The 25,809-nt window shown below is 41.1% G+C and overlaps 1 protein-coding gene and 1 long non-coding RNA gene across 2 annotated transcripts; one reads left to right on the plus strand and one right to left on the minus strand.

Annotated features, from left to right (window-relative positions):
• Positions 1 to 758: 758 nt before the first annotated feature.
• gata4 (GATA binding protein 4) lies at positions 759 to 9,055 on the minus strand. Its single transcript, XM_048986325.1, has 6 exons — positions 8,105 to 9,055; positions 3,701 to 3,867; positions 3,268 to 3,393; positions 2,605 to 2,686; positions 2,381 to 2,511; positions 759 to 2,206 (listed from the first exon to the last, which is right to left on the minus strand). Exons 1-6 carry the CDS (start codon positions 8,631 to 8,633, stop codon positions 2,081 to 2,083), a joined length of 1,161 nt encoding a protein of 386 aa, XP_048842282.1. The 5' UTR covers positions 8,634 to 9,055; the 3' UTR covers positions 759 to 2,080.
• LOC125715084 (uncharacterized) lies at positions 9,028 to 11,505 on the plus strand. Its single transcript, XR_007383932.1, has 2 exons — positions 9,028 to 9,183; positions 10,828 to 11,505. It is a non-coding gene; the product is annotated as an uncharacterized LOC125715084 (long non-coding RNA).
• The last annotated feature ends 14,304 nt before the right edge of the window (positions 11,506 to 25,809 follow it).

Consider the following 25,809-nt stretch of genomic DNA (forward strand, 5'->3'; position numbering starts at 1 on the left):
ATAAATTGCCATTAAATGTGTGTTTTGTTCGTGGCTCCTTTTTGCAGAATATACCACTATAGGCTGGTATATACCTCTTAGCATAATATGCATATGTGCTGATTTTTTTGTAAATGCATCCACCCACACATACATGCACGCACACACACAATGTGTTTCATTTCATAACTGGATGGGCAAGGGCAGTGCAGTGGCTCAATATTTGGCGCTATTGTGTCACATCTCAAGGCTCAGAGTCCTATGGTTTTTCAGCGTAGTCCAAAAGTGTGTGGTTCATGTGTGGGTTAATTGGCCATGAAAGATGATTCAACTGTATTGACTGAACTCAATTACAGTGCTTTGGCTAAAATTGAAAATTAGTTACGACAATCAGCTTAGCAAACTTTAAAAGGTATTTTCATATTATTTACAGTAAAAACGACCAGATTAGCCCTCTCCCCCACAGTTAATTTTGATACTGTGGTTTTATATATTGTAGAATTTCATCGCTTTCCTGATGTGCCCCTGATCCAAGGGGAAGTGAATATGCCTTTTAATGCCCTCAGTCTTAAAACGTTTACTACGCAAACAGGTCACGTGGGTCACTATCCTGCAAGTCCGTCTCTTCAGCATCTCAGCTTTCACACTGACGATGCCATTCCCTCAGCCTTGCACTCCATCCCATCGGCCGCCCTGCTGCCCCGTCACTACAATGTCAGCCTGCAAACATACATGCAAAAACATCACACAAACTGCGATAACCCAGATATACTCCGCAACACGTTTCCTTCACTTTATTGCTGAAACTGCGGCACACAAGAGGACAGCCAGCATAGTGCCTGTGCTGCCACAACCTTGGGACAGAAGGCAGCCTCAAATTTCTGAAAAAAAAATATTCAAGGGAATATATGAAATACATACATTATTATGGAGTGAATTCATATACATGTAATGGTATGCTTGTATATTTATTGGTAAATCCATTCTACAACATTCCAAAATTTACAAAAAGATGATGGCTAAAGTGTATAGGTCTCTCTGCTTGGAGTAAGCAGGTATCATCATTCAGCTCTGTGGCTGGGAAGTCTTTAATAATTTCTGTCAGAATGTGTTCACATTTAGCTTATGTTGATATTGCATTCTAACGAAGAGAAATAAAAAGAAAAATCAAAGAAAAATGCTGATTTAAAGCATAATAAATACTACAGACTAGGCTGAAATACATGACACCATCTGCAAGGATGTTACAAACATAAAAAATAATTGAAATATCGCTAAAGTAAAAGGCTGGATTTCAGGGCTCATTCCAGGGCGACTCTAGGCGTCAGTGTTTAACTGCAAACATGCTGACAGCCATGCGAGACGTAATTCTATGTACATATTTTTGACTTGATGATGACAACGTGGTATCTGCTGATTGGCACAAACGAGCAGGAGTTGAACACAACACTTAGCCTGACGCCGAATCGCATTCCTGTGGTAGAGCATGAGTTACATTGGCCAGGATCCATCTCGCAAAGTGTGAGGGTGACACACAGATCATGAATTTGAGATGCTAACGGAAGCTAATGGAGTGATCCAGACATTAGAACGTTAACTTTTCTCTCCAGAGTGCTTTCGTGTTCGGTGGGTGATCTAGGCATGGGGGATGCTTACAGGTAGCTGAATGCACTTTCTTTCTGCTCAGTGACTTACTGCTTTTTTTGCTCAATCGACTGCCGATCCAAATACCTGGCAGCTCAGGTCCCGTGGGCCCGACGGCAGAATGCCACCACTAGGTTATCGTTCCCCTACTACTCCCCATTTATCAAACTAAATCATATCTTGTGGCTCATTGTCTCGAGCATGGCCATTTAACAGTCATGGGAGTCACTGTAAGCTTTCTTCCCGCGGTGTAAAAAAATTTATTTAAAACACAACAGAATGAAGAAATGACAAATTAGAAAAGGAAAAACCAAAGGAGATGGTCGGCTTGGAAAGAAGAGAAGCCAGCAAGCTAAAGTAATGTGAGTCTCCACACTACATGGGCTTGTGAGTTACAATGGTAAGGCAACCAGGTCTCCATGATGCTCTGCTTCCACCCAGACATGTGCACGTAGCCTCAGGCTAGTACAAGGCTGCTCCACGGCTCACTCTTGGAGCTGGAGGGCCCAGAGGCCCCCCCGGAGGGCAGCTTGAGAGGCGTATTTCCATTGTGGACAGTCCTGTATCCAGGGATGGATGGTACCTGGACGTAACAGTGATGTAAAAGGTTAGGCATTGATATGGATCAGTGCTGATGCTGCCCTCTGCTGTGAATTACCTGGAATATCACAGGCTCATTTTGGCAAGCATTATTATTTTAATGCCAGTAGCTATTTGGTCATAGCTATGCACGAAGATATTTACTGAATATCCTCACCTGCAGATGCATGCCATGCTGTGGGTACAGCGCCGTGTTCTCTGGCTCCGTCTTCACTGGCCGTGGCTCCTCCGTGATGCTGCTGGCATTCACGGGGCTGCTGGGAGCATGGCTCTCCCCCAGAGGTGTTCCTGTGATGGCGAGAAGGTACGGCATCAGACACACTTGCTTCCAGCAGTTATACAAAGAATTCTGTGATCAATATTGTGGGGTTTGTGGCTCACCAGATTTAGACTTATTCAGGTTCTTAGGTTTGCGTTTACGAGTCTGAATCCCATCCTTCTTCATGGCCAAAGGGCGAGGAACCTAAAGACAAGCATTTGGGACTGCTGTTTGACTACTTATTTGCAGCAACAATATCAATAGCTATGATGTATTGGCAGATTCTGAAGAACAAAGCCTGATCTAGAGTAACGGCCTTTTTTGGGGAATTTTTTTTCAGCACATCAGCTACTTGGGGGAATGAAATGTGTTGAGCGTCTGCTTTAAAATCCACAGATTGCCCAGTAAAATGGCAAGACTGCAACATCGTGCATCAGGAGAATGTTTAACCAGCATGTTTACATGCCGAAAAGTGATTTTTAATATTTATTATGTAATGGTATAAACAACATATGACTAACAATGAAAACAAAATAACAGTAATATTATGTAAATGTCCCTACATGAATCGCATGATACACATGCTAATAAAATCATAATGACAGATGGTCTGTTCAACCCTGGATATTGCATATATTGCAGCAAGAACTGCAAGAAGACCGGCATCACTGGCTAAAATGTGTGTATAGCCTTACCTCTAACGGCATCTCACTTCTGCGACGGACCTCAATGTTGTCCCCCCCCCCCCCCCACCGCATATAACTATTTCTATATGTCATCCTCACCCCATGCAGTTTCATGTACAGACCGCAGGCATTGCACACGGGCTCCCCCTCTGCATTACGGCGCCACAGTGTGGTGGTGGTGGTATGACAGTTTGTGCAAGACAGACCAACTCTCCTAGATGCGCTCTAAAAAACAAAATATTAAATTTCCAGGGTTACTGTTTGTCGTAATTAATGCATCGACATTATTTCTCAATGGGGTAGGAACAATAATGGATGGATGGATTCTTGTTCAAATAAAGCATTTTTTTTCCAGAAAGGAATATTATTTTGTTTTTTAGCAAACGGTCCATACCAAAGTTAATACAAAAGGAAGCAGCACAGTAAAAAACACCCCTTGGCAGCAGATGGATTATTCATTTAAAATAACAAATCGAATCTAGACGAATTATTAATATTAGGTAATTGAATGGTTATGACCAGCAACACTCACCAGGCGTCTCTGCGGTTTAATAAGGGGCCGGTTGATGCCATTCATCTTGTGATAGAGGCCACAGGCATTGCACAGGTAGTGTCCGGTCCCGTCCCGACGCCAGAGGGGCGTTGACATGGCCCCACAGTTGACGCATTCCCGCCCCTCCGCAAAATCATCAAACAGCTCTGAGGGTGAGAGACACGGCTGAGACGCTGTTTGTGTAAATGCGGGAAGTTTGACTAGTTTAATGACCAGATGCCTGAAGCTACTGATGTCAGAAATGGGGTCTTAAAGCCCATATTGGGTGGGATTATCTAGCACTGTCAATCACAAGTTTAACCCACCTATTTATTCCTTGATTGGTTCCCATCAACGTAAATCAGGAAGTGATTGGCAGTGTCCAGTAATCCCACCCACTGTTGGTTTTAGAGCCTGAAATATTCCATTACTATCTGGAAGCTCTGAAATCTGATATGGATATTTTACTTTAATATTTTGTCCTGTCAAAACGGCAGAGCATTTATAAAACAGACATTTAGTTTCATTTTTAACTTGTAATTTTTTTTTTCATTTTAATTAGTGAGTTAAAAAATAGAAATCCTGACAAGTCATCCTTTCTGACCCAAAAATCACAGTAACAGAACATCAATATGTTTTATTCCAGTTTATAAATTTTCAGGTACCAATATTTTACATAAATGAGTAGTGAGATATTGGATTTATTTAAATTTTAATTGGAGTAATTTTTACCAAATGGTGATAGTAACAATTTATTATGCATTGATTCATGACAAGTAAATGAATCTCGCATCCTTGGAACAGTGTTTCCCAATCCGATCCTTGGGGACCCACAGACAGTCCATGTTTTTGCTCCCTCCCGGGAGCTCTGAGGGATCAAAACCTGGACCGTCTGTGAGTCCCCAAGGAATGGACTGGGAAACACTGTCTTGGAGGGTAGAGACCCGAAAATGATAGTGACTGGGGGGTGTTGGTGTGAACAAGCAGAGCTGAGAAGTTCATGCTGCAAGCAAATAGACAACAAGCTTCATCGAGGCGGGTAACAAACTCAAAGAAGCCCGGCGTGTAAAAGCTAATCCCAGGCAGAACTGAATCATACAAATGTTGACCTGTTTTTCATCTGCACATGTATATAAACAGCTTTACTCTCTTTGTAAAAGAAAATGAGTTGATTTTACATCTCAGGTTAATCATGGAAAATGCACTATATTATTGCATATGGAGGCTGCTATTTAATAATTAAGCTGAAAATGATTTTAACCATATAATGTACAATTTTCTCACCAAAAATGAAATTAATGCCTGCAGAGTTTCATGTGCTGGCAAGACGTATATGATGCTCACTAAGTCTCTTTCCGAATAGCCTGCTTCACGTTTAATTACAGTCACAAAAGTGAGAGAATACAATACATTGTTTAAGATACGCTGAATGAAAGTTCAAAAACATGAAATGTGGAACTTCCTGACACGTCTGTGCCGGGATCAGCAGAAGGAGGCTTCACTTTGGTATTTCTGTAACTTTCTTATCTGAGCCCTGGAGACAGTGAGATGTTCTGCTTCAGAATGAAAACATATTCAATACTAAACCAAGTGACTCTCAGTATGTTAGACCTTTTTTAATGAAATGTTTATTTTTTTAGTTTGAGACAAATAATGTAATATGATACTGACAAAATGTCATTTATTAAGGTCAATGAACGTTTGTCAACAACACCCCCCCTCAAAAAAAAAAATCCTACAATGTAGGCCTACACTATAACAAAGCAAACTGTCAAACAATTTGAAATATTTCGAAATATTCTATTTCTGTACATATGAGGAAATAAAACAGAAACACGAAATAGTAAAAATGTTGAACTCGTCCTAAAAAACTGTCGATATCGTCCATGGACTCGCTTTTCACGGTTAATGGAGGTGATCTTCTCTAGAGTCTAACTTAGACCTACTTTAGTTTCAGCACCACGGATAGAGAACCTAGTTTTTTACAGGTACAAATGAGCTGACGGCATGCACTTAGGTAATTTGAACGATTCCTGCGCGCCTAGCTAAAGTCCGGCGTTGTACGGGCGGATATAAAGACGTCCAGCAACAGTCAGCTAGATATCCATGCGCCTGGAGGGCGTCACTCAAGAATGTAACTTTTTCAATCTATAAATAGATGTACTGTCTTTGGGCAACGGGTTCTTAGTTTTTCAAATATGGAAAAAATGTATCATTTATTTTTAGCATTTCCTTCTTGCAACTTATCGTCAAATTCAGAATTTGCCACGCAGGTGCGCCAGTATGAACAATAATCGGAGACGTTTCGTATCCCTGTACCACTGTCAGCTGATAACGGAGAAGGGTGTTTCACGCATAAAGTGTTTTCTTTGCTATTTCAAAAGCTCCATGGATAGAGATTATTCCTTCAAAATAATACATAATCAGACATAAAATAGACAGATAGACAGACAGATAGGCAGACATAGATAGATATATTTAAATGTTTTAAACTAATTGACTAATTTCAACTAATTAAATAATTCAAATATTTCTCTCTTCTTCATTCCCACTAATACAGCAAACTACTACTACTACTACTACTACTACTACTACTACTATAATATAATAATAATAATAATAATAATAATAATAAACGAATATTGATTTGCAATAATAATCACAAAAAGAACAACAACAACAACAACAACAATAATAATAATAATAATAATAATAATACATTGTGTTGTTTTGTTTTGTCTTTAGCCTGTAGTTCTCGGTCTTTAATGGTGCTGTGATAATAACCCTAACCCTATTCACTCCTCTCAGTGCTCTGTCTGCCTGTATGAATGCCTGCGTTCTGCTTCTCTGCAAGTTTATCTCTTTATTATTGTTGCCAATTAACTACCAGGAAATTATTTCTGACCAAGCCAAACAAGCTTATCGCTCCTTCGAACGCTTCAGGTGCGAGCATAAAGCTGCAGCACGGTTATTTATTAATTAAAAACGGAGAGTCTATTATGTTCAGACATATTCCAAACACATGAGAAATAAAGCCGAATATTAAACTTCATATGAGCCAGATGAAGGCTTCAGAGCGAATCCAGGAAAACATGCTGGTTGTTGTTATTATGTTACATGTTTGCCGTTTTGAATTTTTTATTAAATCGTTAATTCGGTGAATGAATTTATCAAATCACTTTATTTGCAGCAGAACAAACAGGTTTTTGACTTATTCAGTTTCTACTGTTGATTTAATACTAGAGAGAGCAAGTAATTGTGATTAATAAAATACTTGTGCTTTTGCATTTAGCTTATTTCAGACTCAAGTTACTCAAAATTGAGTTTTAGCACAAAGCTCATACCACATTTTTAAGTTGTACTAATACTAAATAAAAACTAGAATTTTAGATATATATTGTGCCAGAATACTGTGAGAAATATAGATATAAAAATGTAAACGATTACGAGTTTGTCATTTTGATTATTGATAAGCAATGATTGCGCAAGAATTACATCATAAGTGCGTCAATACATCCAACTTTATCATGCACTTTACAATCTATTTTTGATCAGCTTTTTACCCACTATTCGGTGTCATTGTTGCTATTAACACAATTATAAGACGAAAGTACTTAACCCCCCGCTCAAAATCGCCACCAGAACTTAGCGTATATTCTTATATTATATTAATATAAATGTGTGAATAACATTTGATCCGTTTAAGCTAGGGACGTTAATTTGATTAGACACCATTCTAAAATGTTAAATACTCATTACTGTACATTCCTTATAAGAGCTATAACATTCAAGTTACCCAAGCGTCGTTATTGAAAGTCGGAAAAACTTCAAGTGAACAACAATATCTGAATCAGATGCATTCAGGATTCAATATTAGTTTATGTATATTTTCCCTACATATTTGTTATCCTTAAAAAGTACACCATGATAAAAACGAAAACGACACGAAGTACTGTCTGCGGCCGTGTGCCCTCAGCAAACGCTTCCGAGCTTGTGATAGTCCACTATTGTATCCGTGGCCATTAACAATAAAGGTATGCTTATTCAAGAAATACACCACTGATATTTATCGCGAGGAAGAGGAAATATACGAGTACGTTGCGGCATAAAAGTGGCATTAAAACGACATTCTGGTGTATTCACCTATAGGACAATCTGAAAAAGTTAGCATTCAATTGAAAATCTTAAACGCGTTTATTGCAAACTTTAACCTGGTAGGAAAACGGGGATTCACATTTTCTCTCTGAAACGTGAAGATAGACGCCATAGGCCTCAGATACATAGCTCAGCATATCGTTTTCATTGGTATTTGCGAGGAGATATGTAGAATTGACACTTTGGGGTAGGAGCTTTTGGACCTATAGGCCTGTGTATTAACCTCATAGACGCAGATTCATTTCTTACCTATATTGGGGTGCCTACCAGCGCCCACAGGGCCAGCAGATTGTAGGTTATGCAGTACGGAGCTGTCAAACGACGATGAAGGCCACGTTCCTCCAATATTTGGATTCACATAAGCCGGATACGGACTGTGATACGATCCACCGATCCCCCGCGTTCCGTAGTGTTCTCTGCCGTTGGTGTTGATGTTCAATGGGCTGTTGTAACTTGCTGTCTCTCGGACCGCGGCGACCCCAGAGCTGAGAGGGGGACTGGTGGAGAAGGTGAAACGAGAGGACACGGGAGAGTGGTGAGCACTCCCCGTATTGTAGGAAGGGACGGAATCCGCGCCGGGCTGAACCCAGCCGGAATGGCTGGACACCGAGCCGGCTTGCTGCGAAGCTGCATGCGTCTGAAGGTAAGGCAGGGCTGGAATCATGGCTGCAACCCGTGTAGTCGGTACGTAAACTGGCGAGGTAGTGGCGGAGTTGTGCAAAAAACCAGGCTCGTAGGATGGTCCATGGTTCGTTGCCATTGTTATGCCCTGGTACATATCCACGCCTCAGGTGATCATTCGCATTGGAAACCTGATGAATGGATTTGCCGTTTGTCAGGGTCCCTGGTGCTGCATGAGGGATCACTTGTAATCCAGTGGAAAACTTCGACGTTTTTAACTTAAAATTGAACTTTGTCATCCACACGAAGGGAGCATTTCTACACCCCCCACACCCCTATTCTTCTTGTACTGTTAGCGAATTTCAAAAATAAAATGCAGTTCACAATATGAATGTGAAAATAAAAATATCTATGGCTGTGTGGAATGAGGTTATGCCCGTGAGCCCCCGCTTAAGGCACAGGGCTGCCAAAATGACTTCTGCTTAGTTAATCTCTCTCTCTCTCTCTCTCTCTCTCTCTCTCTCTCTCGTTCATTGCCACCTCCCCACTATTCATTGCCTCCCCACTATTACAGCAAACTACTGCCAAATACACCCTTTAAATTGTTTATATGCCTTCCCGTATACTTCAAAATTGTGCTGAATTCAGTTCTTTTGATTGCCATTAAGTGAGTTGGCTATATTGGACATCGATCTGTTACCATGACTGTAAGTAAATTCACCCTTTTAATGGCACCTGTTTGGATCTTGGTACGAACACAGACTTTCCACACTTAGGATAATCTTAGAAGACAGCCAGAAGACGATTGACAATATCAAACTATCCTTTGAACGGTAGAATGGAACACATTAAACATGCATTTGAAAATCCTTAAATTATTTTCTGTTTGTTCTCTGGATATTGTTCTCAGGTTTGGGGTGTAATATAAACGTGTTTTGTATATCATTGAAAAATAAAAGATACCCAGTTGCATTAATGTGAACATTTAAAAAGTAATCGCCGACTGAATGTATTTGTGCAATATTTCGTCTGACGCAAAAGTTAAGGTATTTATCAAAAGACAAATATCGTCAAAATGACAAATGAAGTTATTTTGGTGCAAGACGACAGTTTGCAACGCCAGTTACGTCCTTTTTTCATAATCGGAAGTCTTGTTGCGTTCTTGCGGAGTAATTTGTACCTGTCACCAACATTTTGTCTGCGTATTACAGCCAAATCCTCCTTATAAATCACAGTTATGATCGAAACGAGTTTAATACGCTTGAGGGGTCGATCAAAGTAACTTGCGTGTTACAATTTATAGTATGACTGCTGGTAAGTAGTAGCTAAAATCTTTGTTTTGCAAGAGTAATCATCGTACCAGTTAAACAGCCATTGTTTTGTGTAAAAAATATTGCGCGTAGCTTCTCATATGAACAGACATTAATGAATTCAATCCTAAAACAAAGCCACAACTACAGAGTAACAGTAAAATTAATGCAAATGTGCCATAAAAAGTCTTTCAATTTAATTTGGCCCAATGTTACTGCAACGTTTGTTTTTTTGGATGAATAAATTTATTTCAAATTTGGCGAGTCCCGTTATAGGCCTGTACTTTTGCAGTTACAATTTTACCTTATTTTGTTTGATTGGTAAATAAAAAGAAAGATTTCATTTGGTGTATTACAAATTTTTCATGATTCATTTATGTTTAAATACGGATCACGGCAGTGCTTAAATATTTGTAAAAAAATGAAAAAATAAAATCATCCTCCTGGGCAGATGGGCCGTCAACCTTACCATTATCTCGTAAATGCGCCAGACATGAGAATGAATGTAACATTAGCGGGCAATACAATTTCTAAATTTTAATACATCTGGAAATTGCATCATTGCAAAATAATTGTAATTGTATCAGGAAAAATAAACCCAATTTAAAACGCGGGGCTTTTCATGTCCTTCGTGGTCTTATTCTTTTTGCAGTTAACATTTTGTGTTGTAGGCCAACATCTGATAATCAGAAAATAATCAGATTAAGCATATGTTCAGAACTCAAATCACCTACTTCTATATCGATCAGGCTGCACGATACCTTCATTGTGGCAGTAATGATTGCTTCACCAAGTAGGCCTGCGTTTGCATTAAAATAGCAAATACGTGATAACGGCAGATGCGATACTGAATTCTACCCAGAACTTAGGGTGTTAGTAATTTGGCTGTAAGGGCAGCTAACCACTGCGATGTAGAAGGTGCAGTATGGAAATCAGCAAATGCGGATAAATGGGAAACTGTTGCGGATTGCGAGTTTGTAATAGTGAATATAAATGACGCTTTCAATAAGTTGAAATGATTGTCTTTGTATTTTTCTACAGCTGTTTGGCCGCGTATCGAAGACTGCATGGTGTCCAAACAGGATGTACAAGACGACATCGGGGCTGCCTTGAGACAAACGCTAACCTCGAAGGAAGACGAAAATAACCATACGGTTCCTGTATCCGACGAGGCTAAATTCCAACTCGAAAGCATATTTGTTTGAAACTGCTTCAGGCTCTATTAAGATACATCCTAGTTATTGTCATTCATATTCATATTAATTAATGATATTTTTAATTGATATTTAAATGTATGGTCCCTATTACTAAAGTTTAATATAGGTCTAAATGAAGTGGTAATATTTTAGGCCATTAGTGTTACAGTACAAAACCAAACAAAGTCGTAAGTACATTTTATTTAATTCCCAGAGTAGAATTCAGGCATGCAGTATCTTGACTGTTTGAACGAGGATATGAGTTTGTTCACCACTATTTTCTGTTAAAAAAAAACTATAAAAGAAAACGCACATCAATAATTTCCACAGTGTGTTTCGCAGGTGTAACCAAAGCCATATGCTAGCATTACATTTTTTTTTCATAGAAAATGCCTCAGCTATTGCTCAAGGCACTGTGCTCTGTGATGTTTAATAGAACTCTGAACTGAATTTCAGCTTTATTGTATTTCAAGGTACAACAATTTAATTGTCGAATTACAAATTGTCAGTATTTATAAAATAACGTTATATCCCGTGTGAGTTATTTAAATATGCAATAGGCATATATGACTCTTTTTAACACTGAAGTACGAAGATGTGCCACATGTTAGGCCTATTGTCAATTTACTTTAACGGACCGTTTAATCTAAAGCGCAAAAGTGCCAAGATTTGAGAGAAATAACACAACATAGATTAAAGCGTAACAATAACGTGGTAACACACGCGGTCATCTTAAATGGTTTGGGGGATCCTATTTCTAAGGGCCATTGATTACAACAAACAATATGGAATTCGTAATATATTAGGCCTAATATCTAATTATTATACATCTTGACTGTTAAACGGATATACAGGTGTAGGGATTTAATGTTGTCGTTGTCATTTACATATTTTTTTATTATACCTTATACCTTACAATTTCAGACCTTACAAAATAAAACCTTAAATATAGACAAGAAAGTGAACGCAATTTCGGGTGCAAGAATTTGCAGCTGAAATGCCTTAAGGAATCAGTGCTTTCTTCAGTCACATTAATTACAAACCAAATATCTACACGCGGTCTTAATGACGAAACGTGACTGACATTGAACTCCGTGAGAAAATGGTTGTGTTTGTGCTTGGTACGTGAATTATATGGCTGGACCGAACAAAAAAATAATTCGTACTCCAGTGGTTTTGGGGAAATCTGCAAATGAAATCTTTTTAGCTAGCTATTCGTAAAGTTTTCATCAGCAACTATTCTTTTAAAATAAATTAGATGCATTTAAGCTGATTAGAGGGGCGTACAGGCATGGTCTTGAACTACAGTATTAAGGGAGTTGTTACCTGAAAAATAAAAAATGTAAAACTAAGCGTATATTGAATAATTCTTTAGTACAGCGGTAACTGTAGCGGATTTAGTTATATTTGTTCACATACAAAGTTAATGTTGTTTTCTGATCATTTTACAAGAGTATGGAGACTTTGAATTGTATTTAGCAGAGTATTTTTGGATTCCGTACTAGGGCAAAATAATACGCAACTAGAAGAATTAAAATGCAATGCCAGTTTTAATATTACACCGAGAGTGTTTATATAATCCTGTTGGAATATATAAACACTCTCAGTGTTAACACCTCAACCGGTGTCAAACTGCTGTGTGGTAATTTAATATAGTAAAAATGGAATAAGAAATTCGTGATCAGCATTCAGTGGACGTCACGATAATAATTAAATAAGATTAATTGCGTTTTTGGATTTCGAATAAAGTTGTCGACAGGGAAATGTTTGTGAAGAAATTCACCCAGTGGTCTCTTTCGCATGGAACAGCCTTGAGTGAGCGAGAGCTTACAGTATTGATTTTCCGATCTTGTTAGTTAATCACGTCAAGGTAAATAGCCTCGATATTGCTCAATTGAAAACGAAGGATTATTAATGTTTAACTTGAACGCGGTAAATGTGAAGACTGGCCGCTAATTCGGCCAGTGTCGCAAAATCTCACCATGTAGCTGCTGTCAGTGCTGTGGTCCAGGATTAAAACTGTTCGTTAGATTTTCAATAGTCTTTAATATATTTAGTGTTGACTTCAGTTGTTTTTCTCAATTTTCTGTAATTTCGTGTAATCATTCAACATTTTTTAAATGAAATATGTTCTTAATAGAATATCTGGTTGAATATTACGGAGCTCAAAAAGGACAGACAACCCGATCGACCGTGTTGGCAAAAACAGCGCGGTGTGAAGACTCTGCTGTGCACGCGCGTGTTTTTCATCGCCCATGACCCTGGGAACAGCGCAGAAAGGCACCTTTGAACCATAACATCACCGTGTTTGCTTCATTTATGCCACGTACTCCGTACGTCTCTTTCAGTGAACTTACTTGCACCGACTCCGTTCAGAACGATTAAATATAGATATAAACATAAACGCATTCAAAGTAGTTCTTCCATGCATGGCTAATGGTGAAAGCAGCAGGGGAGAAGAGGAAGCATGTTCCTGGTGGTCAGGGATGCAGTAAGCAAGAGTTAGAATGGGCCACCAGAAATCCTGAGAGCTCCCCTCTCCCCCTTGACCCCCCACGATCATTCAGTCACTTACAACAGGTCAGACTCCTTGCCTTGGACTCTCTTCCTAAGGGCAGGAGTTTGGCAGGCCTCTGTGGCACCAGGAAAAACACCTCCATTAGGACCTTAAGACGGACTGACCTAAAAATAAACATGACCCAATAGGAGCAGCATAGGCAAAAATGAACTCAAGAGTGCCCCTTTGAGTGGCAATAAACTAACAAACGTCACAGAAGGAAAAATGCTGTTATTGTCTTGCTTTATGGTTGCAAGTATCAGCAAATCCCCAAATAATACATTTGTCTAGCTGGTGACAGAGAACATTTTGTTTTTATTGTCAGGAAAGTCATCCTTGACATTGTACAAAAGCATGGCAAAGATGATGTCAGACAATGCGAGGTATATGGAGATAAATCTGAAGATACACAGACTGTACCTTACATATCAGCAGCTTTTAAAGATTTTTGCTCATCCAATCAGTGAAATTGAAAACATTTAGCTTGAGATCTACAATTGTATACAGATTTGACGTGTTATTTAAATATTAGTAAATATTAATGTCTCAACTGCACCATTTAAATTTCCATTTAGAAGAAAAAGGAGAATATTTAAACAACTGTATTTATTTTTAATACTATATTGTCCTGATTTGGTGTTTGTGTTCTGTGATTGACTGGCATCCTAAGCAGGGTGTACACCAGCCTCATGCCAGGTACTGTCTGCGATAGTCAGCTGCCCATCCCCGTGACCCTGTCTAGGATAAGCAGTTGGATGATGGATAGATGGATGGATGGATGGATGGATAGATCGATGGATAGCCCATTTTGCTGGATAGAGGAGAAAGAAACCCAGTTTTATAAGCGAATGGTTTCTGGTTCAAGCCTGTGGAGGGGGGGGCTTGCTGTGGTTTCCCTGACCAGGGAGGTCCAGCATGAACACCCATCTGTCTCGACATGCTCAAATACTGTCAAAGCAAGTAAATGTACACTGAAGATGAAGAACTGTCATACGTATACAACAACTTAATACGGCAACAGTGCCAAAAATATTCAAATATTTTTGAAGTGAAAATAAACTGAATGTTATATAATGTTATATAGACGCTCCTCTACTTACGAACTTTCAACTTACGAACTTCCAAACATACGAACGAAGAGGACTATAAGTCCAAACTATGTTCCTTTGGCTCCCGTTTCCTGTCCGCAACATTAATTTTTTTTTCTGCATGCCGATTCTGGGTAGTACAACTTCTGGCCACTATTCCCGCTGTGCAGCAGTGTAGTGTGCATACTCCCAGCATCCTAGTTCTTAGTACTTGTGTAGACCCATCCATCCATCCATTTTCCAAACCGCTTATCCTTATTGTCGCGGGGGGTCCAGAGCCTATCCCGAAAGCAACAGGCACAAGGAACCCAGGATGGCGGGCCAGCCCATCACAGGGCACACTCACACACCATTCACTCACACAGGCACTCCTACGGGCAATTTAGTAAGTCCAATTAGCCTCAGCATGTCTTTCGACTGTGGGGGGAAACCGGAGTACCTGGACGAAACCCCACGACAACATGGGGAGAACATACAAACTCCACACACATGTGACCCAGGCAGAACCAGGGTCACAGAGGTGTGAGGCAACAGTGCTAACCACTGCACCACCATGCCGCCCCCTTGTGTACACCCTTAAAATGATATTGAATAACGACTTACGAACATTTCAAGTTACGAACGGCCCTTCGGAACGTATTTCAGTCCTAAGTAGAGGAGTGTCTGTACTGAGTTGGGACTTTTAATGACTGGATTTCATCGTAACCTGCAGTTAATGTTTTAATCTTGAGCTCTAAGGCGCTTGGGGACAGAGGTTTGTTGTGCTTGGTTGTAAAGCACAGAAAGGAAAAACAGAGGAATTAAGAAGAATTTGTTGAAAAACCCTCCAGTTCATGGTACCATGGTGCATGCTTAAACACTGATCCCAGGTCAGTCGCTCAGAAGTTTGCCTTTTACTGATTGATTAACTGCAGGTTAAAATGACTGAAATGAATGATTTGTCATCATTGCACCATGAAGTGCCATGTAAACAATTCCGGCTAGCTAAATCCACGAGTCACTTATTTCTGAAGTGGATATGTTTTAAAAATAGAATTCAGTGACTTAAAGAAACTTTTGAAATCTATTTAAGTCCAGAATGTGTACAATTTAGACATAGGCTCTGTAGACTGACTTATGGTGCTTGTGTCCAGCGTCGATGTACACAAGTCCTATAATAATAGGCAAGTTAAATATTGAGAATGTCAAAGGCTATTTAATTATTTATCAAAGTCAAACATGTGGTACCCGCACGGTCTCGCCATCCGCACATGCACATTAAGAATGCTGCAAGAGCCCCATTACTTTGTAATTACTCTCGAAGGCTGGGCGAGGCCTTTTCAGACGCCAGACTCACGTTTGTGACAGATAACCACACGCCACGCATTCATGGGGCTCTGTCCGTCCCACCGGCCCGGTGTCCTCAATCCGGCGGCTCCCCTGGTCACGCGCGACCGCGGTCAGGAGGCACGCGCACTCTGCCCAAAGCCGGTGAGGCCCTCACCAAGGGTTACGTGGCGGGCTTATCACTGGATATATTTTTAGCGGCTGAGAGGTAGGGATCCCAGAACCTCTCCCCGAGATAAAGGCCAGGCCAAAGTCCACGGGGCATGAGCACTGAGAGCAAACAGAGCTCTCCTGGGGCCAGGGAAGCTGATAACACACGGGCTCCGTAGTGACACGGCCCGCCATGAACCAGGCCACTCGCACCCCGGTGGCAGCCAGACCGGACAGCAGGTTCACATGAGCTTTTCTTGCATTCTAACGCTGATTGGGCTGAGAAAACAAACTGGGTTTAGTCTTCCTGTGGCCTCTGCTGGGCTTCGTTTCGGTATACAGCCACATCGGCGCTACGTCCGTGCCTCGTGTGCACAGGCCTGCGTTATTTTTGAAAGCTTCTGAGGATCGATATGATCCGGGTCTATATTTTAAACCACAAATGCACCAAAAAAAACTCTGAAAAAAATACTTGTTTTCTTCGTAATTTAATTTGGTTCGATTCGCTGTAGCCCACAGGACTCATCTCATCTCCCCAGTCTGACAGAAAGGCAGCCCAAGAAAGAGCATAATTTTAGTTTTGCAGCTCGGGTCACGAGACATGATAGGAGCATTAATATTCCTATTTTTTAAGGATGAGCACATGACACAAGAACTGTTTGAAACTTCTGGAACAATGGGTCTCCTCTGTCTTGCTTCTTATCTGTCTCTGGCCTTATCCAGGGCTGTCTCTGTTAGTGTAACCCCTCCAATACCCAGGAATCACACACCCCTACTGCCCCACCCCCGGCAGCCCCCCCCCAACTCCCCTCAGTGGACCCCGTTATCAGGCACACTGACGTCAGGCCTCCGGAGCGGAATGCTGGAGACGGCCCTGATAGCAAGCTTTCTGCTGTGGGAATGAGGTCACCCCACCACCTCCACAGTGCTGCCATGCTGGAGCCCCCCCCCCCCCCCCAAAGTGGGAGGCCATCACATGCAGTTTGGCAGGATGGGTGCCATCAAACATGAGTCTTGGCGCACAGGAGCTGGTAAGAGACCGGATGCAAGATGAAAAAGTTTGGGACATGCTTTAAGCCCTTGCTGGTTAGACTTTGGGACACATCATAAACTCTCACTCTCCTATGACTGGGTCCTTTGGATGCATTACAGACAGGGATTGATGTAACTAGTACGCAAGTACGAATTCACCTTTAAAAGTGATACATGCGGAGATTGACAGCAGGGAATTATAAATTAGTACATTTATGAAAGCAATAAGAAACCCACGCTTCACTAATATAATGCTTATAAAAATTCCAGTAATATCATCACTAACCATTGAATCACTGAATTGAATGTACCGTATATGTCATCTTTTTTCACAGCTGCGACACTATAAAAAAAACGTTAATTTTGCTCTTACAGCTGCTGTTTACACAGACACAAACGTGTGCACTTGACCCTGAAAATGGAGTAACTCACACTGAAAGCTGCAAATGGGGAATAGAACCCAGCCCAGGAACAACAATAAGGCGCGTGACAAAATACAGACGGAGGAGTGAGGTGGATTGGACGAAAATATCTTCACTTTGCACATGGAAATAATTCTTAAAGATTTAATAAAAAAGGAATTTAAAGCCCCAATACTACACTTGGGGTGGAACAAGCAATTATTCTAGTTTCCCCTTTCCAGCTGTTTGTATTAAAATAGTCAGAGACTGCTGCATCATACGACAGGGAACTGGGTTTGAATTGGCCAAACTGAGGATATTGAGATGGCTAGTTGGGGATTCTCCATCCTGGACTTTATCACCTAATTGGGTGTCTGTCCGCATGTGGGCGGAGCCAAATGAGCATCACCCGATGGAGACCGTGACCTGCAGAGCTGATGCGGAACCGGGACGGCTGATGAGGGGGGAGCCCTCTCCCCCTCCCCCCGCTGGCAGGCGCTCAACAGGGGCACATTCCAGCTGCCCCAGAATGGAGGGAAATTAAGGGGGGAAATTATTTTTAAATAAAACTGCCACAGAATTAAATATGGAAGGCTGATTGGTTCACTGTGCAAGGAAGTGCTGCATGGAGACACAGTTATCTTTGTTTTGCTCAGCCACTATTTGATAAGGGGAGATTTGTAACAGTCGCACATACATCAGCTCTGACCTTTCATAGCACAGGAGGGCGGCCGCAAACGCGTGGCCTTGAGATCCAGCCCGGGAGAAGGAGTTTTGTCTTTGAGACTCTTGCTTCCTGTGCTCTCCTTCTTTCTCGGCATCTTTGTCGGCTGCTCACCTCCCTAAATTTTTGCTCCTGGCTGCTGTGTCCTTGGGTGCAAATAGTAAGCATGGGAAGGGGAGAGGGACGGTTTTCACTCGGTTCCACACTTTAATGCTCATATCAAGCATTAAAGATATAATTTCACTTTTAATCCGTATAATCAGATGCTACTGAGAGAGATTATATCCCAGATGAGTCACCAGGCTCCCGGATCATGGTGTGTTTATTGAGCACTTATGTCCAGCGGTGACAGAAGCATTCTGAATGTGGCATAAAACTAATCTTTTACGTTGGGGGTGGGGGGCAAACAAATAATTATGAAATGTGAGGGGGACACGTCACCCTCAGATTTAATAGCGGCGATGCTCATGCTTATGTAACATTCTCTTAAGGTCTATTTCATTGCATCCAAAAACGTGGACAAAACATAAACAGGCTGATTTTACAATAAAAAAATCAAATATCTAGTTGTTGGCCTGTGAATTATGTTCCATGAAATGTCAAACCAATATTACAGAAAAGCTTTATACAAGTCAATCGTATAGTTTTAATAATCAGACATAATTAAGGACTTTTTGAAATTTTAAGTTACCTTAGAAACTTTTCAGCCTAGTAATGTACACGTATTTAACTACTAACATGCAAAGCAAACATTTTTTATATAATTACTACTTCATTCCACAGAACAAACGATGAGAAAAAGTTATGGAGGAACAAATAAATATATACGTTATGTGTATACGTTATGTATGTATATACGTAGACTATTGCCTGAAATGGGGAAATACGGGTGCCAGTACTCCTCTTGTTATTTATTACCAGCTAATGAGAGGTGTCAGTAGTCTAAAGCGAGTACTGGCCCACTTTAACCACTGCTGTAGACGCCACTTGTCATTTATTGTTCTAGATACAATATTTGTGGATAGATTCTGTTGGCGCGTTGAAATATCGATTAGACGGCCGCAGCTGCACTAAATGGCGGATGGTATTTCCCCACCTCCTTTACAGATCGTTTTTCAAGAGGCAATTTCACTTTATTTTGGCATATGATTCTGCAATTAAATATTAACCCGTATAATTTTTTCCAACACTGCAGGGAAACATTACTTTAATAAACTTTAAGAATCTTGTTGGGTTTCTGTGGTGACTTTGATATAACTAGCTATAAATGCCAGTAAGCCTAAGTTGCGAATGCCGAGGCAGCAACACCGATCAGATTCCTGTCCTCAGGATGTAAATTAGAGATAAAGATAAAATAATACTATTGATTTTGTACATGATCGACACATTATGTTCCGGTAGCAGAGACCTACGTTTAGCGCTGAGGTCTGAATCTTTAGAAAAATCACCACATATTTTAGAAAGCGCATTTGGGATACATATTCGCTGTTGGTATGCGAATATTTTATACGTGTCTTAATTAAACGCGTCTGGTTAAACACACGCATAACTTTATTTATAAAACGTTGCTAATTACAAGCGCACGTTTGACACGCGGTCATTTGTTTAGGCAGAAACTACGCAGAGCCGCAACTCCCTCACCCCCAAGCCGGAACGCGCGTCCGTGCCCAGCCGGTTTTCGTGCACTCACTGCCCTTAAGTGAAATCCAGCGCAGCACACGAACGGCGATAAGCTCCCGCTTCATTCGTCTTTATAATTGACTTGGGGGCATTGCCCCTCATCGTCTGCAAAAAAACCCACAAAATAAAATAAAACTGGCACCCTACCAGAAAGGGGGCTGATATTAGTGACCGAGTAGGAAGCGCCGGTCGGAGGGGGTTCAGAAACAAAACACCGTCACGGTGGGAAATTGGGGGAAAACGATTACAATCGGGAACTAGTCGGTTCCCACTATGTCTGCTGACTGGAAGAAACCTGGGGGGGGGGTTCACTTTCACCTTTAACCCCCTTAATGAGTATTTGTCATGTGAGGGACAGTGTGCAAGAGGTGGTTTTCAACTTATCTCAGCTAATTCTGAAGTGCCTTCTATACAGCTCGCAGGAAATCTATAGCTTGGGGGGGGGGGGGGGGGGGGATCCATCATCTCTTATCATTGTAAGTAAACATGACACACTGGACAAAATGTATCATGCTCCACTCACTATCTTTTCTAATGCATATCTTTAATGATAAAGTATGGCTCTGCAAGACAAACATCAGTGCTTATAGACATTTAATCCTCCAGTCACATATGCATTCAAAAATAATGTACATTAATGACATGGATAATATCATATCATTATGAGATCAAGTACACATGACCCCAAAAACACCCAACGATTATTTTTTTGACTCGCATTTCCCACTGGACCCCACCTGCTGCATTTGTGATGTTCTCCTCAGCATCCCGGGGTCAGCCTGTGCCCCTTGACCTGTTACAACACTGATGACACGGTGGGTAAACAGCCCATGCTGTTTGCCCTGCTCCGGTCACGTGACCAGCGCAGGGTGACCTGGGTTCTGTTAGGTGGGGAATGGATGAGAGCTGTGTGGGCCGGCAGGGAGGGGGTGGACTTTCTAGCTTTTCAGCCAGACTGAGGTGGAGCAGAGGCACAGGTGCTGCCGGGAGGATGCGCACAGCGACCGGTTCGCGCGGGAATTTCCTGTGTCCTCCTGTCCTCCCCTCAGCTGGCAGGCCTTGAAGTTCAGCTGAGGTGGGAGGATAACTGGAAGTCTAGGGGTGGTGTATGTATGTGTGTGTTGGAGGGGGGGGTTTCTAAATACATCCATCCATCCACCCATCCATTTTCCAAACCGCTTATCCTATTGGGTCGCGGGGGGTCCGGAGCCTATCCCGGAAGCAATGGGCACGAGGCAGGGAACAGCCCAGGATGGGGGGCCAGCCCATCGCAGGGCACACTCACACAACATTCACTTACACATGCACACCTACGGGCAATTTAGCAACTCCAATTAGCCTCAGCATATTTTTGGACTGTGGGGGGAAACCGGAGTACCCGGAGGAAACCCCACGACGACATGGGGAGAACATGCAAACTCCTCACACATGTGACTCAGGCGGAGACTCGAACCCGGGTCCCAGAGGTGTGAGGCAACAGTGCTAACCACTGCACCACCATGCCGCCCCTTACAGTGCTAACCACTGCACCACCATGCCGCCCTCTTTCTAAATACAAAAGTATAAAATATGATACTGCAGCCACATTAATTGCATAAACAATTTAGTGCTCTCTCTGTCCCTAGCGTGCATTTGGAAGTTTCACAAAAATGATCACACCCCCGCAGAAAGCCAGACCCTACCCCGGTCAGCAGCTTCGATGTGACCCTGACTTTTCATCCTTACATAACAGCATTAATGGCCACAGTAGATGTGGACTAAAATCCTTTTTCTTGCAGAAGGTTTTATCTTCTGGACGAAGCTATTGGAACAGCATCGTTAGCGATGCCAACTGTAGGCCTACATGATGCCACAGGTCACCTTTGCCAGCAGATTAAAGTAGAAATTAAAATGGCTGCTTCTTTTCTGACCTTTGACCTTTTGACTTTGAGTGTTAATGGGATGAGACAAAAGTTGCACTTCACTCTCTGATTATCAACAAAGCTACTTCATCAGCATGAAAAAGGGCTTTAATTTGACCATGGAAATGGGTTTGAACTGGGCTGTCATGGTAGAATGGTTCCAAGGGGATTTGTAATACACTTTAGTGCTAATTCTAGTACAGGTTGAGTGTTTAAAATGTTGTCTTGTAATAAAACGATATCTGGCCAATCTTGCCTCACCCTCTTGTCTGGTCTGAGAGGGTTGCTTTCCAGCAGTGAGACCCTTGGCATTGTAGATTGAAGGGATGGAGTAAGTGGGGGAGGGGCAGTGGACTGAGCCCGACTTTGGCGGTGCCCCTGTTTATCTCTCTCGCCGAGAGCCCCCCAGACCACCAGCGGAGGAGACATCCCTGAACTGTCCCAGATCTTTGCACCTCTGATGCCTCTCTTAGCCGCCAGTCTCTCCTCATCAGGGACACCTCTGCTGGGGCGACTGGTGATACCCGAGTCTCACATAGAGCTCGTGTCAGCTGCCCCTGGAACTCCGCTTATGTCATCTCCAAGATGCTCTGTCAGTGGGGGGGGGATGAATTAACTGACTCGCTTGTCAGTTGAAGGCTTTATTTTGGCCTGAGCATGCTGCAAAGTAAAACAGCACATACAAATGATCAGGGTAGAAAAAATGTTCGTAGAAGTGACATAATTGTACAAATAATTGACTTCTTAAAGATGTATACTTGTAGCATGAAGTAATATTTCCACATTGTCTTCCATATTCAGAAATATTCAGCCTGTAGGTAGTTTCGTGGGTCAACAGTAAATTTAAACCTAATTTTAACTCAGGATTTTCTAACTGACACTGAGCAATTCAACTATTGTTGTGCAATTCAAGTATTGTTGTGCAATTCAACTATTGTTGCACATAAATATTAGCAAATGTGAATAACAGGCAGAATTTGTTTTAATGTTGTTTTCAATCGACTGGAGCGACGTACTTGATATTATCATTAATCTGCAGTCTAAGCTGCCGCATGTGATGTCTGTATGCAATTATTTTAAAGCTTTTCCAAGGCCATCGGGAGTGCTCTACGCAGCGCGCTTATCTCCATCCACACAGACCTTGGGATTTAGCAAAATGATTCATGTAAAGATCGTGCGAAGCTTAAGATTCAGACGCCGAAGCCGTACGTATCATTTCCTTCTAATTTTCCAAGTAATCATCAGGAAAAAAATCCATAGTTTTATCACAATGGCTGCCAAAAATGGTAAGCTTCAGTGTCTTATCTGCCTATCACAAAAATAGTACTTTTTTCTATTAAATGAAATAAAGATGTTTCCAAACTAAAGGAAGGTGGATGCCACTAATCCTTTCCTTTGTCTTTCTGTCAAGCCTCACACTCTGCGCCAGCGAAGGTTTGTCCATCTGCGCAGCTTTGATCCCAAACTCTGCTGAATTCTCCCACTTATTGCTGGAAGAGTGTGAGCTTCGCTTCACTTCAAAGAGTCTCACGCGTACTTCCCACATTTCCTGAGCGGCGTCTGCGTGACATCTTCCCGTTCTCTGGGGTCCCTGAGGCCGAGTCGGGCAGCACAGCCTGCTGAGGGTGGGGGTGGCTGCGAGGCCCTGGCGACGACTACAAGGGAAGAAGGGGATATGGAGGTATGGGAGACTGATAGGAGAGCGGAGAAAGGGCGTGGACAGGTCTGTGTTTCAGAAGAGAAAGTGAGATGATTACCAGAGCACTGTGGTCCTGCCAACACAAACCTTTCTCCCCGCAAACGTCTCTGAAATCCGGGATTCCTGTCTGACTGGAGGGGGGACATGCAGGCGCCACAGATATTCGTTAGACGGCTTATCTCCCTCAGTGATAATGCTGTCAAAATAACAGCCAAGATACAGAGTGGACAGGAACTGGTTAAATCTTTTGGTAGGCCAATTTCTCCACCTTTCACAAGCAGCAAGATCTAGGTTCCCAAAACAAATTTCATCTCACATACTTAGCACTCAGATTTGCCCTCCCGTTTTATCTTTAATTTCCCACTGCATGAGAACAATATTGCTGTTTGCCGTATTCCCCTTAAATTTAAAGGGCTTTCATTGATGGGTTCAGTTTCCACTGGAAAATCCACGTGGTTGTGATACAGCACAATATACACATTGGGAACTCCTGTTAATGCCTATGATATGGTATTCCCCTATATTTTACCGTTATATAACTAAACTTTAAGTCTCCGCAATATTCATATACTCGATGAATTTAGGGATGTGAAATGTCATTCTGGCTTCCTCGAGTCTTGTTCGTTTAGTTATGGAACAGGCAATGAATATCCCGTTATTTTCAATGGATTAACACCGAAATAGACTGCGCAAAATCAACAAAAAAATGTACGCGAATTTTTTATATGTCACATGCGGTTAAGACACAATACAGGACAATAAACCTGCAATTGCAATACAGTGGCAATTTCTTTTCCTTTTGCGCTGCATTTTAAGTACATTGCAAAAACCAAGGATGATCCACAGGAAATTTTTCACGATGGTACTTCGCCATCTGTCGGAATATTTCGAAATAGTACAAAATCGAATTATTTCGTGGCAGAAGTTAATTAATTAATCATCCAGTACCCAGTAAACATGCATTTATTTATCAGGTATAACACTTTTATCTCTAAGTTAAAAATATATTATTAGAATTGATATTATTACATGTGTTATGTATCAGATTTAAAATGTTCATTGGGAAACTACGGATTTGTCGTCACATCTAAGAATCACTATTTTTTAGCATAAAGAATTGCTCGAAAATCGCTTTAGTAATTCGTCATCTGAATATATGAATATAATGGGTCAGTTAAATATACCTTATTAAATCAGAAAATACATCATCAACTGATGCACTGATCCTTATGCACTTTTGCAACATAGAATTTCGGTACCATGGAAAGACTCGTTGTTAGATTGTAACCAAATAAGGCAGCTCTGCAACAGTTACTTTGTTATTTAATATTTTTGCTAAAATTACAGTTGTTAAAATATTATTATTTTATTGTCGAAGAATCACCGGTTATTTCTTAAATGTTTAATTCCTTAAATTGAATTATAACAATAATTCCGCATATTGCATTTCCTGCGGAGAGGTATTTTTCACGTGCAGCTGCAGACTACCTTGCGTCAGCATATCTTGAGAACTATGATTAGTAGCTGACTGGTGAACGTTTGTACCAAAAAAATGTAATTGTGGCTTTCATCCTGAGCAAGAATTTGATAATCTTCAAAATACTCCAGATTTAAATTTCTAAATGCAACTTATTAAATGTCCATTAGTCCACTAATTTGATGCATTTTAATTATAGCTTTATTAAATTTGTGCAATTTCCTTCGTCAAAATATGTGTGTAAATAAGTTATTTGAAAAATATCGTTCTTAACGACGATAAGAAGTTAGAAGATGAATGAATAGATTTTTGTTATTGCACTCATTAATTAAAATTAGAACCTGTTATGTTGACATTTTGTACATTAGAAATTAAGCCGGGTAATTCAGTTGTTTTGAAATTACTGTAAACTACATTCGTAGCATCGGAATAATACATTCCAACAAATATTGCACTACAATACCGACTCCCCCTCGCCAACATGCGCCAGGAAAGGATCTCCTCTTTATCATAAAGTTAGGCGATATCTACTTTTAATTGCGCACATATTATCTCTTAGCTCATTTAGATTTATGATTATTTATTTCCTACACAATATTATGTTTTCAAGATGTTCTGTTCGTGTCCTTCTTATATTTGTTTGCAGTACGTGTACTGTTTCTGAAATGTGATTGATTTGCACTCTATGTTTGTATCTGTTCGCTTTATGTACCTTGCTGATGTATACAGAAGAATTTCCCTCTGGGATTCATAAGAGTAATTGATGAAGAAGCGGACTGGCCCTTTAAGAGT

Source organism: Brienomyrus brachyistius, chromosome 19, assembly GCF_023856365.1.
Source record: "Brienomyrus brachyistius isolate T26 chromosome 19, BBRACH_0.4, whole genome shotgun sequence".
NCBI lineage: Eukaryota > Metazoa > Chordata > Actinopteri > Osteoglossiformes > Mormyridae > Brienomyrus > Brienomyrus brachyistius.

Bases quoted from the DNA above. Each gene is read 5' to 3' on its own strand.
- gata4 (XM_048986325.1), bottom strand. From the start codon at position 8,633: ATGTACCAGGGCATAACAATGGCAACGAACCATGGACCATCCTACGAG. The intron at 3,868-8,104 runs GTAAGAAATGAA...TCTCACCCTCAG, and splicing joins TGGTAGGCACCCCAATATAG to AGCTGTTTGATGATTTTGCG. The intron at 2,687-3,267 runs GTGAGGATGACA...GCTTGTCTTTAG, and splicing joins TGTACATGAAACTGCATGGG to GTTCCTCGCCCTTTGGCCAT.